Here is a 17,696-nt window from a genome sequence, read left to right as displayed (position 1 = left end):
ACATACTGGATTGCTCTGCACTTCTGAAATTCACTGCTTCCTATCAAAGAACACATCTCTCGTATACCGAGAACGCAGAGCACTGGTGTGTAGGTGCAGTATGGTGCTTGGCTCGCAGCAGCTGCTCCAAGGCCACTTCATTGAGGGCTTCATCAACATGGCTCCTATCAAGGTGACTTCTTCTGACTGGAATCCTCTCTGTCTACCTTCCCTAGCCTGCTTCCTCCAGGGCAAGACCCCTGAAGTTCATATGCAAAGCACCTCCTCAGGCATCCTTTTTATCTTCCTACCAAGGCACAGCATGCCTCACTGTAGGGGGCACCAAGTCCTTAAGGTTAAACAAGAAGTCAGTCCTTAGAAGCTGGGATAGCTGAAACACTAAGGCTTATGGGAAGAGACCCAAGTGAGAAAAGAAAGCATTACTAATGCCAAGGAAAACAATACATAAACAAAGAAATAGAGGGAGAGCAAGCCATCTGCCTCAGTGAAAACATTAAAGAAGGCTTAATTACATACTGACAATTGCTTTTTCTTTTTTCTCTTTCTCTCTTCCTTCCTTCCTTCCTTTCCTTCATTCCCCTTTCTCTCTCTTTCTTTCCCTCCCTCTTTCTTTCTTTCTTTCTCTCTCTCTCTCTCCTCCCTCCCACCCCCCCTCTCTCTTTCTTTCTTTCTTTCTTTCTTTCAAGACAGGATTTATCTGTGTAGCCCTGGCTGTCCTAGAACTTGCTCTGTAGATTAGGCTGGACTCAAACTCAGAGATCCACTGGCCTCTGCCTCCATATGGCTGGGATCAAAGATGCATACCACCACCACCCAACTTTAACAATTTTATTTTTTAAGTTGTGGTATAAGTATGTGGGAAATATGGGACCTTGTAAACAGCTCAAAAGCCCTCAATTATTATTTATTTATTTTTGCCAACATCAAAATGGAATTAATCATAAACTTGAAATTCAGGCATATTACTTTAAAACTTACCAATAATGGCAGAAAAATAGCTAAGGTATTTCAAAATGATAGTATCTGAGAAATAGATCTAGGGATGTAGAAGCTTTTGGTACTCTTTAATATTTAAAATGTGTACATTTATTACAGCAGCACACCTTTAAATGTCTTTGATGGGATATTTAATTATAAATAATAATGGCTTAAATTACGACATTTTTATGCACGTACATAATGTATTTTTATATTCACAGACATCCCATTTACTACCCTCTCCAAACTCCGTCCTCTACCAAACCAGAACCCTTCTGCTTTCATCTTTTGAGTCTGTGTGTGTCTGTCTATCTGTCTATTTGTCTGCCTATCTGTGCCTGTCTGTCTGTGTCTGTCTGTCTGTCTGTGAGATCCAATGAATTTCATTTAGAGTTGTTTACCAGAGCGTAAGGATTTGTTTACAAAAAAGAAATTTTCTAAAGTTTAAAACATAAAACCTTCTACACAACACAGAGGAGTAGAAATCTAAAAAGAAAACAAATAATAAAACAGAAAATGTCTAAAAGTAAGTTTGATGCAAGTTTAATAACCAAACAAGATCCATGAAGAACCAGACATAGTGAACACTACTGTTACCCAGTACTTATAGACAAAGGCCAGCAGATCACTAGTTTGAGGCCAGCCTGGGTTACAGTTGAGTTTTGATTCCAGCTTAGGTTATATATCAAGAGAAGAAATTTCATCAAAAAATAATATTTAAAGACATATGCCCCAGAACTGAAGAACGTGAGCTCTTGAATTAATAGAGTCAAACAAGAGACAACTTATCCCCATCCCAGAGTTTATCAGCATAGAATTTAAAACCTGCCAACGTGCCAACAAGAGAAAGAGGCGTAAGAGTCACAGCTCTGAAAGCTGCCTAGAAATTAAAGCACAAGTCACATGCAGTGAGAGACACAGCCATGTGGGTTAAGTGCCTGTCCCACGCATGTGCAGACCTGGGTTTGCACCTCCAGGACCCTCAGAAAGACAGGTACAGAGGGCACATCTGGATCCCAGCACTTCCACAGCCAGACGGGAGGCAGAGCCTGGAGAATCACTAGAGGCTCATGGGACAGCTAGTCTGATCCATGACACTGTCTCAGACAAGGTAAGGTGGAAGGCAAACCTCAACATTCAAGGTTGTCCTCTGACCTCTCCACATACACGGTATCACCCATGCACCTGCACTCATTCATAGACACAGATGAACATAAAGGTAAAAAGTCAAGTTTGTACAAGAGACTCCCGAGTCAGATGGCACCTGTTCTCACTGGCAACGTGAGTAGCTAGAGAGCAATAGGCAGGCTGCCTTCAGAATTCTGAAAGAAAAGGATCAGTCAGCCTGTTAACACAGAAGGTGGGGTAAAACACCAGGCACCACCCCAAAACATACTTCTTTTCCCTGCTTCAAGAATCTATTGGAAGGTGTGTTATACAAAACTGCATAACCAACAAAGGATGTTGTCGAACTCAGACAACCCAGAGGTTCTGAGTACCAGTCTGTACCAGGCAACCCAAGGGTTCTGTGTACCAGAATGTACCAGGCAGCCCAAGGGTTATGTGTACCAGGCTGTACCAGGCAACCTAAGGGTTCTGTGTACCAGGCTATACCAGGCAGTCCAAGGGTTCTGTGTACCAGGATGTACCAGGCAGCCCAAGAGTTATGTGTACTAGGCTGTACCAGGCAGCCCAAGGGTTATATGTACCAGGCTGTAGCAGTCTATTTCTGAAACGGTAACTACGTTGTGTACTGTAGATAGCCATCAAGACAGTTTCTCAGCAGTCTAAGCAAGCACAGATCATCTTTGGAGGCTGTCCGTCTTACCTGCAGCACAGCAGCCAGCAGATACACAACAACAAAGACCACAGTCAGAGAGGTGTGGCCGCTCTTCATCAGATGAATCGTGTACAGGAAGATCAAGTGGCCTGGGACCACAAAGAGCAGGAGAACCTGGGCAGACTTATTGTTCACTCCTGTAACACAAGGGCAAATGGCATTAAAATGGCATTCGAAGTGAAAGGCTGCTTGCCTGTCCAGCATTCACAGGGTTCAGAAGCCCCAGTGTTAGTGAAAAAAATAAAGTGAACCTATAATCTGGGGACTGTAATCCATGTTACCACATCGGAAAACTGCCTTGGACAAGGGAAGCAGAGGCAGGAAGGAGCACCTGGGGTTCAAGGCCAGCCCAAGGCAAACAGTGATTCCCTCACTGTCGCAGAAAAACAAAACAACAAGTTGAAGGTTACATTCTCCATACTACAGCTCACAGCATCCATCAATTCAACTGCCAAGAGTCAATCTCAGTCCTTTACATTTCATTTAATTCTTGGAAATTCCCCCATTAGGTGTAATTGTAAAATAAAGTAAGAGATGGTTGACTAAAAACGTATTTTGGAGGACATTAGTATCTATCATAGAAACAGAAGGAAAACACAAAAATTGGAATGTTCATTTTATGTCTTCTTTGACTGTTCCATCACTGATGTCACAGGAGGGGCTGGAGCTCAGTGGGAAGAGCACTGACTGCTCTTCCAGAGGACCAGGCTTTAATTCCCAGGACCCATGTGGTAGCTCACAACCTTCTATCACTCCAGTTCCATGGAGATCTGATGCCCTCTTCCAGCCTCTGAGAGCACCAGGCATGCAAATGGAACACAGACACACTTGTAGGTGAACAGCCATACGTATAAAATAATAAAATAGTGATTAACACTGTAACGGTTGTCACATATGTTCACATATGTGACATACTGTACTCTGTCACTAGGTTGTCTCCTAACTTCCTGTTTCAGAGCAAATACCTGCATTTTAAAGGGTCAACAGGGCTGATACAGGAGAAAGGTCCATCTGTCCCTAAGTCAAGGGAATCTTCTGTGTTTGTACATGCAGTTCCTCTTTCTTAGCCAACAAGCTATCCCAGAGACAGTAACAAAAAGTGTAAATGCCACAAAAAAAAAAAAAAAAAAAAAACCCTCAGCAAAGACACAGACACAGATGTGGAAGGTCTTTGTTCCCTGACATCATGAGCTCAGCACAGCATGCACAAAATACAGATTCGACAAATTTTGCATAGCCTAGGTCTCAGTGGGCAGCAGTTCCTCAAAAAAAAAAAATGCCCCCACACCCCCACACAACACTTACCTGAACCAAAAAAAGTCCTAAATGGGTAGGAACAGCCTCTGGGCTCTTCAGGTAGTTCTCCGGGGATGCTATGTAAATGGAGGTAGGTAGAAATCCTGCTAGCCTGAATGGCCACCAAATTGCCACCGATCCCTAAAACAGTGGGAAAACAGGCCAGCAAGTTACCCTTTCACTTAAACAACTTTGTGAATCCCACCCAAGCAAGCCTCTTCCTGCCACACGATAGGCCAACGAAACACATCCTTCTCTCAATCTCGGCTTCTTTAATGTAGAGATAGATAACTCATAACATCATTACTGTAAAAACACTGTCATTATTTTCAAATCTGATTGGCTTTATAAAGTGAAAGTAGATCAGAATAGGTAATTTTAAAAAAAAAATTCTTGCAATCAATTCAAAAAACTAGGTAACAAGAGATCCATGTTTGCACCTAAGAGAAAAATAAGTTAGATTTATTCACACTGACAGGCTTGATACCTTCTCATCTTACACGAATTAGGAGTTGAATAAAATTACTCAGGAAAGTCCCACTTTCAGCCTAGAAACAGCCTCTCCGTGACTCGGGCAGAAGTGTTAATGCTGAGGTATGGAATGAATTCCAAGGTGAGAAGGGACATGTGAGTTCTGTCTCCACTTGCAGAGTTGGTGAGGAAAAGACAACAGCTACAAAAGCAAATGCAGCTTCCAAGTTCTTACACACAGCACATGGGCCAGCACACCCACCAGAGAGGCTGACACCGAATACAGGGCACGTTTACTAGATAGAGAGTGACCTTCCAAAAGCTTTCAAAAGGTACTCCTGACACCGAGGGAGAGTCAGAGACGCAAGAGTCACGCTCATGGGATGCCATCCCAACAACTTCCAGACCTGGCTCTACACAAATCCTCACCTGAGAGGTGGAGGAAATGCTATCTGCAAGGTCCCAGGCAGAGCAGTTACCACAGGGTGAAGGAATGTCTGCCAATGAGGGGGAAGAGAAACACTTTGAACACCCCACCCTGCCTCTCAGGACCAGGTCCAGGGACTGTGGAGATACGGTAAGGTAAGGGTAAGCCTAGCCCACATCATGTAGGGAACGCATCAGCACTCGGCCACAGGAAGAAGAGCAAGACCACCAGGAGCCAATTCACACCACCCACACTCGGTCATACCAAGAACGGCAGTGGGAGCCTGTGATGGAGAGACGCGTAGCAAGAATACTGAAGGAGCTGCCATCCACGGACTGTCCCAACCTCTACACTAACAAAAGGAAACACATGCTCATTGCTAGGCATGCATGCTATCTAACTGAGTCTCCAGTGATCTTTTATATACAATGTCAAACATTTAATAAAACTACACGACAGGGCTAGAAGGCAACAAAGGAAACGGCCCACTGTAGGAGTTAAGGTATTAGCAAAACCAGACCCAGAGATGCTTCGGGTGTTGAAATGATAATTGTTACTATCATCATTGTCATCTGGGATTTGAGACAGGGGCTCTTATAGTTCAGGCTTGACCTTGAACTCCTGATCTAACCTCACCCCCCAAGTGCTGGGATTACAGGTCCAGGTAAAGAAATTATATGACAATGATTCTAATATATATATGATTATTAACACATTAAAGAATCCAGCGGGGAAAGTGTATAACACACAATACAAGATGGGCTGAGATGATCTAAAGTATGAAAAACTGTATACTAGATGCACACGGTGCTGAAGGAACATGGAGGAGCAGCATCGGCACCCAGCAAAGTGGTACAGTTGAGAATAGTACTAAAGAGACTCTGACACACTTTACAGAGCACCCACGGGCCACTCACAAACTTAGACTACAGGTTACAGGACAAGTCTCCATGAGTTCGGAATGACTGAAACGTGACAAGGTTGCTCTGTGGACACACCAGGAAAATGGATACCTGGGACTCCCCCACCCAAACACTCTGAGAGTCAACAGTGTGCTTCTAAGTAACCTACAGGTCAAAGAAGAGATCAGAGAACATGGAAAACATAGTCAATTTAACAAAAAGATAACACCCTGAACTGCACGGGAGGCGCAGACTGCAGTGCACTGATATCCAAGGCATTCCTTCCATTTGCACACAGGACAAGTTTGCAGATCGATGATGTCAAGTTCACATCCTTAAAACTTCAAAAAGTTGCGGAAGACAGAGAGGAAAGAAGGAATAGTAGACAGAAGAGTACAAGCCAACAGAAGGGAAAACACAAGGAAGAAATAACCCAGAAGCCTTTGACCGAGTGAACAAAAGGGAGGTCATTCGGGGTAACACCCTGAAGGAGACAAGACAGCAGTGTCTGTATAGAGCACAGGAGAGGGAGAGGTGGGGAGGGCAGGGAGGGACTGCTATGAGCCTGAAGCCACCTTAGCATACACAGTGAGTTCTATGCTAACCTTACTTACTGGTTACAGAGTTAGACTGTCTCAGAAATAAACAAGGAGATGGAGAGGAGGCTCTGAGAGCACAGGGTGTCCCTGCAGGGACCCACTCAGGATTACAACCTTTTATAACTCCAGCTCCAGGGGATCAAGGCCGACACTGCACGCCTGGGACAAACTGCCCCTCCATACACATAACTATACATTTTTTTAAAAAAAGCAGCCCAATATTAAAAACAGAGAATTAAACAGAATTCACCACTATTCCAGTAAACAGACACACAAAAAAGTTATTATAGGAATATCATGAAATAATTTTTATTCCAAACTATTAGCAAATCAAATTCAGCAAAATATTCAATGTGTGATAGATAGGTCACAGCCAACCTGGGCTTATCCAAGGAATGAAAGACCAATTTAACAGCTGGAAGTAAATTAACATAATTCACTAACAAGTAAATGGATGGGGGAAAGTAACATGATTATAAGAATATGTGGGAAAACCTGACACAACTCAGCAGTCATGACTACTCTTAGCAAGGCAAAAAGCTCTGATATCCATGCAAGCTGGGACGGGACGGGCGCAACACACACACACACACACACACACACACACACACACACACACACGGTCTAAATTGTTAGAATTTCTATGCAAAACACTTGAGAACTATGTAATGAAGGTGATGTGTATGCCCTACAACCCAGTGATTTCACTCTTCCACACTTAAAAAGATGAGTGGAGACGGCTTATGTGAACCAGTTGGAAAAAGAAACTCAGGAAGAAATATGAAATAAAAAGAACTGGAAAGATTTTCTTTTTAAGAGTGCTTTTTGAAGATTTGATATTTTAGGCAGATGTAGATATAAGCCTAAGTGTGTGTGTATGTGTGTGTACCCGAGTGTGTGCATAAGTCTGAGTGTGCGCATTTGCACATGTGCATGGAGATGCCCACTGAGGTCAAGAGAGCATTGTTGTAGCAAATATTTAAAAAAGCGGCCACCGGTTAAGCCAACTGACTATCTAAGCTGCAGTGTCTCTGCCTAGCTCAGCCGCCATGTTGTGTGGCCAGAGGCCATGTGTGCACCACAGCTAGAAACGGCCAGCCAGAAATACCAGCCCTGCCACCCACAAGACGTCTCTGCAAGGCTGAGCATTGCCCAGACCATCCGCCAACCACACAGGCTGGGTACAGATGAGACTCTAATGCTTAGATTATCTAAAGGCTTATATATTTAGTAATGATCAATAACAAGATGCCCTTACAATCAGAAGTGTAACCCAATACCCAACCTAGATATACCAACTACCTTTGACTGCCAGAGACACATGAACATCTGCCTCCATGTTGCCCTCTCTCATTCTCCATCTCTCCTTTAGCTCCTCCTCTTCCTTCTTCTCCGCCTCCTCCCACCTTAGCTCCTCCTACAGAGCATCATCAGGGTCTCTGCATCTGGAGTTACAGGCACTTGTGAGCTACCTGTGGGTGCTGGGATCTGAACTCAGCTCCTCTGGGAGAGCAGCAAATGCTCTCAACACCTAAGCTATCTCTCTAGGTCTGGAAATCTTTTTTAATGCCAAAGAGTGCTTTTTACTTTAAGCTGGAGATGAGTGCAGGATGTAGTCTGGAGACTAGGGTGGGAGGATTGCCTGAGCCCCAAACCAACCTGAGCAGCACAGGCCAGACCCATTTTAACCAAAAAATAAAACCGGAAAGGCCATTCACACTAATGGATTACTATGTGATACTATATTATATGCTGTAATGTTTCAGTTAAATATATTTATCTTCTTAAATATTTATCATATTGTCATTAGATACTGCAATTATAAACATTATAAATGGATTTTCCTAACTGTGGAAAGGCAACATACATGTTATTTGTATCCATCTCTCCTGCACAACAGCATGGCACATCTTCCCATTCTAACTGGGATTCAGTCAGTACCTCACCCATGGATCAGTGTGCACATACGCGTGTACACCCACACATTGCCACTCTCCCTGGCTACCACACCATTGTACGGAGACAGCCTAGGAAGTTAACTTTTTCAGGTTGATCTGACTGGCATCCTACAGAACCTGTCTCTGTGTTTGGCTTGTTTCAGTCAACACCATCACATTTCATCCATGTTGACACAAGTGGCCAGACTTCATTCTCTTTTATCCCTGAACAGTATCCTTCTGCTTGTCTGGAACACGTTGTCTTTATCCATTCATCTAGTGACATATTAAACTGCTTCCATCCCTTGGCTATTGTGAACAGTGCTTCAGTAAACAGGGACGTGTAAACGTCTCTGACAGATTAATTTTATTTTCTTTGGATATGTACCCAGCAGTGGGATTGTTGCACTGTGCAATCATGTCAACTCTCTTCCTCAGTGACTATGTATGGAGAACAGCCGCTCTTACCAGAATGACACGCTGGATCACTGTGGCTTTGATCTGTATATCCCTGACTGGTGCTGAGGGCCAAATGTCATCTTTTGAGAACTGTCTATTTAGTTCCAGTGCTAGAACTGGAAAGATAACATGAATTCATCAAGACTCTACCTAAGCTGGATGGATAGTCACACATTGTTTAGTGATGGGGGCACACTCTGTTGAACTTGTTACATTTCTTCTTACAAAACAGGCTGAATAGCTACACAGACTAAGCCTGCTGTACAAACTAACACTGTCATGATATAGGAGGCCGTTGCCCAAAATGTCACTCTGTTGTACATGGCTACCAGAGAGGTAGATTTTTGAATACAAAGGATTAAAACCATTCCAAGAGGATGTCTGAACCAGGTGCTAAGAACCAGCAGTTTTGATAAACTCTCTGCTGTAGATTGTCACTACGGTGGTTTTAATGAGAATGGCCCCCGGGGGAGGGGAGAATCAGTGCTTAAATGTTTGGTTCCCAGCTGATGGAACTGTTTGAGAAGGATTAGGAGGTATGGCCTCTGGTTGGAGGAGGTGTGTCACTTGGGGGGTGGACTTGGAGTTTTCATAAGTCCATGCCACTCCAAGCCATGATGGAGAGTGTCTCCTTCTGTCTTTCTACTGTGCACTCTGCCTCCTGGTTCTCATACCAACCAACCTGTAAGCTCTCAGCTATTGCTCCATCACCACACCTGACCGTCTATCCCCATGCTCCCTGAAGGAGACTCACCCTCTGAAATTGTAAGCATGTCCCCAATTATGTGCTTTCCTTTATGAGTTGCCTTGGTCATGGTGATTTTTCACAAAGTATAAAAGTAACTAAGACATGTACCTATTGTGAATCCCAGTGCTCCAGCCCAGTGCTCCAGCCCAGTGAGCCTCACTCCAGACCAGTGTGAGACAGCCTCACTTTCTCTAACAGGGTTATGGGCCTGTTGCTGGAAGATGGATTCTTTTCTGCACAACTTAGGAGATGGCTTAGGGAACTAGCAACAGGTAAGTTAGCATGGATAAGGCTAGCATTAGGAGCTTCTGCAGCTAAGCAGTGGGCCTGGGAATATACACAATTACATTCAAAATGACAAGTTTGGAGCCAGGTGTGGTGGGGCACACCTTTGATCTAAGAACTCAGAAGACAGAAGCAGGTGGCTGTCTATGAGTTCCAGGCTACCCAGGGCTATGAATAGGAAGATGCTGTCTCAAAGAATAAAAATAAATACAAATTCAGTGACAGCATATCTGTCATCTGGTGAAGTTTTGGTGTTTGGACACATCCCAATACAGTTAACTTACTATGGAAGTAAGAATTTAATTACGTTAATCACAGAAAAGATATAAATAGAAAACAATCACAAAAAATCATGAACTTGCCATTTTCCTATGGAGAAGATAATTTGTTGCTGTTATTGTTAGTAGACTAAAACTAAAACAAATTTGTTACATTTTTAAAGGCAAAAACTAAATTTAGCCTCATGATTTCATTGTTACGTGTCATTAATAAGCAACAAATATCACTAAGAGCAAATGCTGGGTGTGGCAGTGCACACCTGTAATCACGGAAGACTAAGTCCAGCTACATAACTAGGTCCTGTCTCAGACTCAGACAATAAACATGATGATTTCAAACAGAGCTCAGGAGCTGGAGAGCTGGCTCTGTGGTTACAGGCTTGTCCTGTCCTTGCAGGGGACCTGAATTCAGTTCCTAGCACTATGTCAGACTCCAGGAGATTTGAAACCTCTGGTTTCTGTGGGTGTCTACACTTACCTGCCAATACTATCCTATCCACATATAAATAACATAATTTTTTAAAAGATAATAAAGATGATCACTTAGAACCTGAGGGATAGTTCAGCTCACAAAACCTGACGACCCCAAGTCTGATCCCAGACCCCATTGTGAAAAGGTGAAAACCAATTCCAGAGGCTGTCTTCAGCCCCATCCCCCACACACATACACCAACAGCAATACTAAATGTTGGGGAATGGCTCTGTCCACTGTGTATTTCAGATGCTGATTTCTGTGCCCAGAGATCTAGCTGCAGTCCAGATGTTGGCACGGCCAAGCATCTCCTGTCTCAATGTTACCAGGGTCTCTGGTGGGGACCAAGAGGGAGGATTCACCAGAGGGAGTCCCCATGAAAGACAGTCACCAAGGGAGGAGGGATGGAGCAGGAGCAGCCAGGGCAAGACTTAAGATGGCAACTAACAGGGCACATGGCTGGGTAGTAAGCAGCACAGTCAGGTTAGAATAGATGAGAACCCTGCCCAGCTATCATGCAAGACGGTGTTTAATAAATATACCAGGTCTCTGTGTCATTATTTGGGAACAAAGGAGGCGTAGAAAAGCCTGGTACTTCTACAACTAAATTTAAAGATAAAGTAATTGGAGAGAATCAACTCTAAGGCTGTCTTCTGGCCTAGACACACCCCACACACACCCCCGCCCCACCCCCACACACAGACACACCCACACATCCATACATACACACATGGGTGGGGGACAACAATACTAAATTTTAAAAAAATTAACTCAGTTTATCATAAAGATATAAACAAAACAACTACACCCTACAATGTTCTAGATACTCTCTTAATGGAAACAAATTTCTTTAAAATTATGTTTAAAAGTCACACAGCCAGGCAGAGTCACTGAGGCGCATGAACGTAGAGCTCTATCCCCTGTAGCTCCCAGATCCAGCCCGAGGGCCTGAACCCTGCCCCAGCTACTCAGAACAAGCAATTTACACAGAGTCAGTTCCTAACTTACTGTTTCCTGTTGTAAACCCTTCACTTAGCATGATGTCAAATTCACCAATCAGTTAGAAGCTAGCAAGGAACTGTTCTGCTTTTCAATTTATTTGGAGTCATCTGAGAGGAAAGAACCTCAATTAAGAAAATGCCTCCATAAATTTGGGTTACAGGCTTGCCAGTAGAGCATTTTCTCAGTGGGGGAGGGCTCCGCCCATTGTGGGTGGTGCCATCCTTGGACAGGGTAGTCCTGTGCTCTATAAGAAAGCAGGCTGAGTTAGCCAGGGGAAGCAAGCCAATAAGCAGCCCCCTCCATGGCCTCTGCATCAGCTCCTGCCTCCAGGTTCCTGTTGTGTGTGAGCTCCTGGGGCCTTGACCTCTTTCAGTAACAGACTGTCACCAGGAAGTGTAGACTGAAACAAACCATTTTCTCTCCAAGTTCCTTGGTATTATGGAGTTTCATCACAGCAATAGAAACTGTAACTAAGACAGACACGGTCTTACTGTGCACTCCTGGCTGACCTGGAAGTGTTTCAACTAGGCTGGCCTCGGACTCACAGAGATCCACCTGCACCTGCCTTCTGAGTGCTGGGACTAATGCCCAGTCTGCTGTATCCATACCAACTTAAAACGACCTGCTTACTTGTTGAGTTTCGTTTCTTCGCTCTCTCTCTCTCTCTCTCTCTCTCGCTCGATCTCTCTCTCTCTCTCTGTGTGTGTGTGTGTACTCATGCCACACTGCATCCGTGGAGGCCACAGAGGAACCTCAGGTGTGTGACAGAAGTCTCTTCCTTGCCACTGTCTTATCACTGTGTTGTCTGGGCTGGGTGGTTACAAGCTTCCGGAACTCTCTTGTGTACACACTGCAGGTGAACTTAAGGTGCTCAGCTTTTATCTGGGTTGGGAAGCAAATCGAATTCAGGTCTTCAGTGTGACACCCACTGAGCCATCGCCCCAGCCTCTGCTTAATGACTTTTCTATTAGACGCTTATGACAACTATGTTTTTAAGTCTGGAGTTTTCTAGTCAGAGCTCACTTCTGAAAGTAAAAGATGAGATCAGAGAACCCACAACTGACACAAATTGTACACAGTACAAAACAAGGCCAGTAACTCACTCTGCTGATAGTGAGAGAGCATGTGTCCTAAAGGACTGAAGCACTGTCACAGAGATTCTGGGGATGCAGAGAGGCAGATGGGACCTTGTAATCATCCATGGACATCCATGGCTCACAGCCTCTCAAAATGCAGAAGAACCCAACAATAAGAAAGCAAACTATCGCAGATAACATTTTTCAATGCCAGCCACAGGAATGCACACATCTCTCTCTGTTTCTTTCCTTCTTCACTGTGGGGACTCTCTGGGACCAATGCTCCATCTGGTGTCTCATTAGACCTGGGATGCTTCAGTACACATGTAGGCAGCACACGCTGTAAGGCTGGAGCTGACCTACCATAGCTGCAATTTTGTGGAGATTGAGCTATTAATGATCACTTGTAGCTCTCTCTGATTAAAGGCACAGATGCCTTGGTGGAACCCTTCAGAAGCAGCACTCATCGCTTCTGTGCTGCCATATGCTAGGGATTAACACACGGAACAAGTCAGCTCAAAGCCTTCCACAGTCAACCTCAGAAACACACTAGTGCTACCCCTCCAGAGGAAATAAATACCATGTAAAGAAAACAGTGCACCCAGTGAGAAGTGAATACCATGTAAAGAAAACTGCAACCAGTGAGCTGGGCGACTAGTAAATGACAGCCTTTCATGGTCTTGTCAGGATCGCTGACAAGTAATTTTTAATTACTGCAAAAATTATCACCTTAGAATGGCTTTCTTTGATGTCAGTATGCTTTCCTGGTACTGTTTTATACACTGTCGCTTTTAAGAACGTGTTATTAATATAGCTTTTGAATTATTTAAATTCTACAGACACTAACTGCATGATTAAAGGTAGCAGGAGGCATCTAAAGATAGTCTCGTATAAATTAAAAACACCAGAAGAGACAGCCTGTCAATATTAGCGAGACTCCTCAGTATCCACGGGACCTAATTTTAGGTATATTATGCTGGAATAAGCTCATTAATCGTGTAAATACCTGATGCTACGATGAAATTAGCAGCAGGTTCATCTAGGGACTCCTTTAAAACTCTGTTTCCAGTGAACGTCTCACACTCCCATCATAGATTATATCTCAGATTCTGTCAAGAAGTCCTTGTGTGCATTCTCAATGGAAACTAATACAGAAGTTCATTTCCTTAAAAAGCGCATTTGCTCCCAATCCCCTTCGGCAGGTGCTGTGTATGTATCAGCCTCCCCACGTGCCCCTGTAAGATCAGCCTCCAGGCAGGGCTCCCCACCAGAGCTCACGGGCAGTCATTACTCCTCGGCCTCAAAGCATGCACAGGGATGGAGAGACATGTCCTCCGTTTCCTGGTTCTCAGGTGCAGGCGGAGCCCTTTAATCTGGACCTGGGCGGGTACACTAAATTCCCTTCCCCGTGCATTGCCTTTATTTTACATAATGTGCATAAACTGGCTAACAATTGACTTCTACATTTCCACTGTAGCTCATTCATTTCTAATGAGGGCAAAAACACCATATTCCTTTCATGTATAAAGTATATATACTGCATACATTATTTAATGTATAAAGACTATATACTCTGTATACACATGTATAATATAACCATGTGATAAATATGTATATGTGTAACTTTATACTAAGCAGTATTATATAATGGATATAAACAGATACACAGGGAATCCGTAATGTTAATATTTATGTAGCCATTTTAGGGGGAAATTATTTTAAATGGCTCCTTTAGAAAGTGGTAGTGAAAAAAAAGACACCTTAAAAGCAACTGGTATGTGGAAATGAGTTTCAGGCATGTCAAGACAACCCTCTAAATTCTTAGAATGGCCACAGTGCTTCCTTCATCCAAACATCATGGCTTCCCTCTTCATGCACTGTCACAAGGATAGCAGTTGAGAGGCACTGTGCTGGAGAACTAAATCTGTCTACTTGACTTGGGGCAAGTGAGGCTTCAGCCCTAAGTCCCTCCATCCTAATCCCTCATCCCATCCGTCCTCCCTGTTTCCACCACTCCTCAGTGATTCCTTCTCTCATGCTGAAGAGAAGATGTGGCCTGTCTTTTCAAGGCCTTCAGCACTCTAACGTTCAATAAATATGACAGACACACTCTTAGGAAGGCAGAGGCAGGTACGTTGTTTGAGTTTGAGGGCAGCCTGATCTACAAAGCAAGTTCCAGGAAAGCCAGGACTGTTACAAAGATAAAAGCTGTCACGAAACAAACAAATAAAAAGGGTGGTGGTGGTTAATCCCAGCACTTGAGAGGCAGAGGCAGGTAACTCTTTATGAATTTGAGGCCAGACTGGTCTTCAGAGTTCCAGGACAGTCATGGCTACACAGAGAAACCCTGTGTCCTGCCCCAAATCTATAAAAAAGCCTTTCCCCTCATGGCTATCTGAAGACAAGATGGGTCACCAGCAGCTCTACTGGAATCAACCACAGAAGTCTGGCCAGGGTTCTCGCTCTTGCCGTGCCTGCTCTAACCACCACAGACTGATGCGAAGATACAGTCAGATGTGGAAATATGGGCTGAACAAATGCCATCAAAGGCTTCATTAAGTCGGACTAAGAGACTTTGAGTGGGTTATTCAATAGTGTCTACCCCGTGAAACTCATCATGCCGTCTTTGTACATGAAGAATAAAAACAGGGAAGATCTTAAAAAAAAAAAAAAAACAAAAACCCATGTATAAGCAAATGTAGACTGTAAAGCATCAACACCTGGACCCTGCTGTGTTCACAATGAATGCCCCCTCTCCCCTGCATTGCCCTGTGGTCCTCCCTGTATTCCTCCCCCAAACTCCTCCTCCCCTACCACAGGCAGTCCTCCCTCCCACTCCTTCCTCCCCTATCACAGGCAGTCCTCCCTCCCACTCCTTCCTCCCCTATCACAGGCAGTCCTCCCTCCCACTCCTTCCTCCCCTATCACAGGCAGTCCTCCCTCCCACTCCTTCCTCCCCTATCACAGGCAGTCCTCCCTCCCACTCCTTCCTCCCCTATCACAGGCAGTCCTCCCTCCCACTCCTTCCTCCTCCCCATCACAGGCAGTCCTCCCTCCCACTCCTCCCTCCTCCCCTACCACAGCTGCCTTAGAGTCTTCCATGCTTCTGCATTTCTGTGTTTCTCTCAAATTGTGTATTCCTCAACAACACAGTGCTTGGTTTTCACCCTTGTAGGACTTATGTAAAGGACATCAACTGTACACCGCAACCCCAGGATTCACCACGCTCTCATTTCCTTTCACTATGAGTAATACTCCACTAAGAGTCAACACCTCCACGTACTTAGCCCGCTACTAACCAAGCTTTACTCCTGCACCCACAAATAAACAGTGCTCTCTTTCTTCTAAGGATGGATGCCCAGGTCAACTCTTCCTTCCTTCTTAATATTTCTGTTTACTTTTGGGGGGCAGAGGTCAGGGGACAGCTCACAGGAGTCTGTTCTCTGTCCACTATGTGGGTTCTAGGCACTGACCTCAGCTTGTCCACCTCGGTGACAAACTCCTTACTCCCCTGAGCCCAGGTCACAGGCCTCAGCTTTCTTCTTCCTGGAAAGAATTCCCTTCTGATCTTTAACTCTCACTTAATATGTGAAGATGCCTTGCCTACATACTCCTATCCAAAGAGTGTGGGAAGCAGAGCACACAGAAGAGATGAGAGATCAGTATTAAGTCAGTTTCTCTAGTTAGAGCCAGGAGAAATTATTAAGGGAAGAATTAATGTTGCCAACATTGTTAAAAGTTTTATATAAGCAGAGCCATTTTTTTTTCTATTTTTGACTCCTTAAATGTACCTTAACAGTTCCCGCTAAAGTCTGTGTAGTTGTTTTACGTTCTAAGTTGTGTTGTTTACCATGATAATTTCCTCTGATTCCGTGACATGTAGTTTGCAGCAAAATGAAATTTACTCCTTAACACATACATTTATTCAAGCAATTGCCAAACCTTAACACTGTGGGCATTACTCAGTCATAGAAAACAGAAGTTATCACTCAAAATAAACACACGCTGCAGTACAATTGGCTAAAAGCGTATCAGGGAAGCCCAGAGAAGGGAGCAAACAGCTCTGTATACATATGCCTAGCGGTGGATGGGGGAGGGGGGTGTTCACTGCGACTGCAGCCTGGGCATGCAAAGGAGTGAGAGAAGGTACAGCAGCATGACATCAGGCAGGGACAGCAGTGTGATGTCAGGTAGGGACGGCAGCGTGACGTCAGGTAGGGACAGCAGCGTGACGTCAGGCAGGGATGGCAGTGTGATATCAGGCAGGGACAGCAGTGTGGTATCAGGCAGGGACAGCAGCATGATGTCAGGCAGGGACAGCAGCATGACGTCAGGCAGGGACAGCAGTGTGATGTCAGGCAGGGACAGCAGTGTGATGTCAGGCAGGGACAGCAGGGTGACGTCAGGCAGGGACAGCAGTGTGGTGTCAGGCAGGGATGCTCCTGACCAGGAAAGCAGGAGTCAGCCACTCAACAGGGAAGACGGTAATGTGTGTGTGTGTGGGGGGGGGTGGGCAGTGAGACTGGGCCCAGAGTTGGGCTAAATAACTGATGCTTTGCTCCAGTTAACAGGAAGAGAAAGCAAGGGCACAATCTGGTTTGTTAGAAATATACGTTATTTTTATTATAGTTGTTATATCATCATTATGCATTGCGTGTATCAGGTGCCCACTGAAGTCAGAGGACAACCTGCAGGAGTCAGTTGTCTCCTTCCACCATATGGATCCTGGGGGATGCAGCTCAGTCTTGGTGGCAAGTGCTTTCACCACACTGAGCCAGATCAACAGCCCTGAAGATCATCTTTACAGCAAATGAATGGCAGGGTAAACTGAATGGGAAAGGGGTCAGCGAGGTAATGAGTGGGATCTACTCTGGGAAAATAATGATCAATGTATGAATAAAAAGTCAAGTATGCTTCTCATTACCC

General features: G+C 44.5%; 1 protein-coding gene and 1 long non-coding RNA gene across 5 annotated transcripts in view; one reads left to right on the top strand and one right to left on the bottom strand.

Annotated features, from left to right (window-relative positions):
• The window catches only part of Slc41a2 (solute carrier family 41 member 2), a 95,885-nt gene that overhangs the window by 22,217 nt on the left and 55,972 nt on the right, over positions 1-17,696 (bottom strand). For all 4 annotated transcript variants that reach the window (XM_076919838.1, XM_076919839.1, XM_076919837.1 and 1 more), the window contains 2 exons: positions 4,124-4,255; positions 2,807-2,955 (listed from right to left, as the gene is read on the bottom strand). In XM_076919838.1, coding sequence (XP_076775953.1) covers positions 2,807-2,955; positions 4,124-4,255 — 281 coding nt within the window. The remainder of the gene's footprint in view (positions 1-2,806; positions 2,956-4,123; positions 4,256-17,696) is intronic.
• LOC143436023 (uncharacterized) overlaps positions 17,188-17,696 on the top strand; it is a 45,480-nt gene continuing 44,971 nt past the window's right edge. The window contains exon 1 of the long non-coding RNA XR_013106278.1: positions 17,188-17,254. This is a non-coding gene — a long non-coding RNA (uncharacterized LOC143436023). The remainder of the gene's footprint in view (positions 17,255-17,696) is intronic.

Source organism: Arvicanthis niloticus, chromosome 22 (genome assembly GCF_011762505.2).
Source record: "Arvicanthis niloticus isolate mArvNil1 chromosome 22, mArvNil1.pat.X, whole genome shotgun sequence".
NCBI classification, from domain to species: domain Eukaryota; kingdom Metazoa; phylum Chordata; class Mammalia; order Rodentia; family Muridae; genus Arvicanthis; species Arvicanthis niloticus.
Note: the sequence above shows the minus strand (reverse complement) of the source record. Positions and strands in the feature narration are given on the sequence as shown.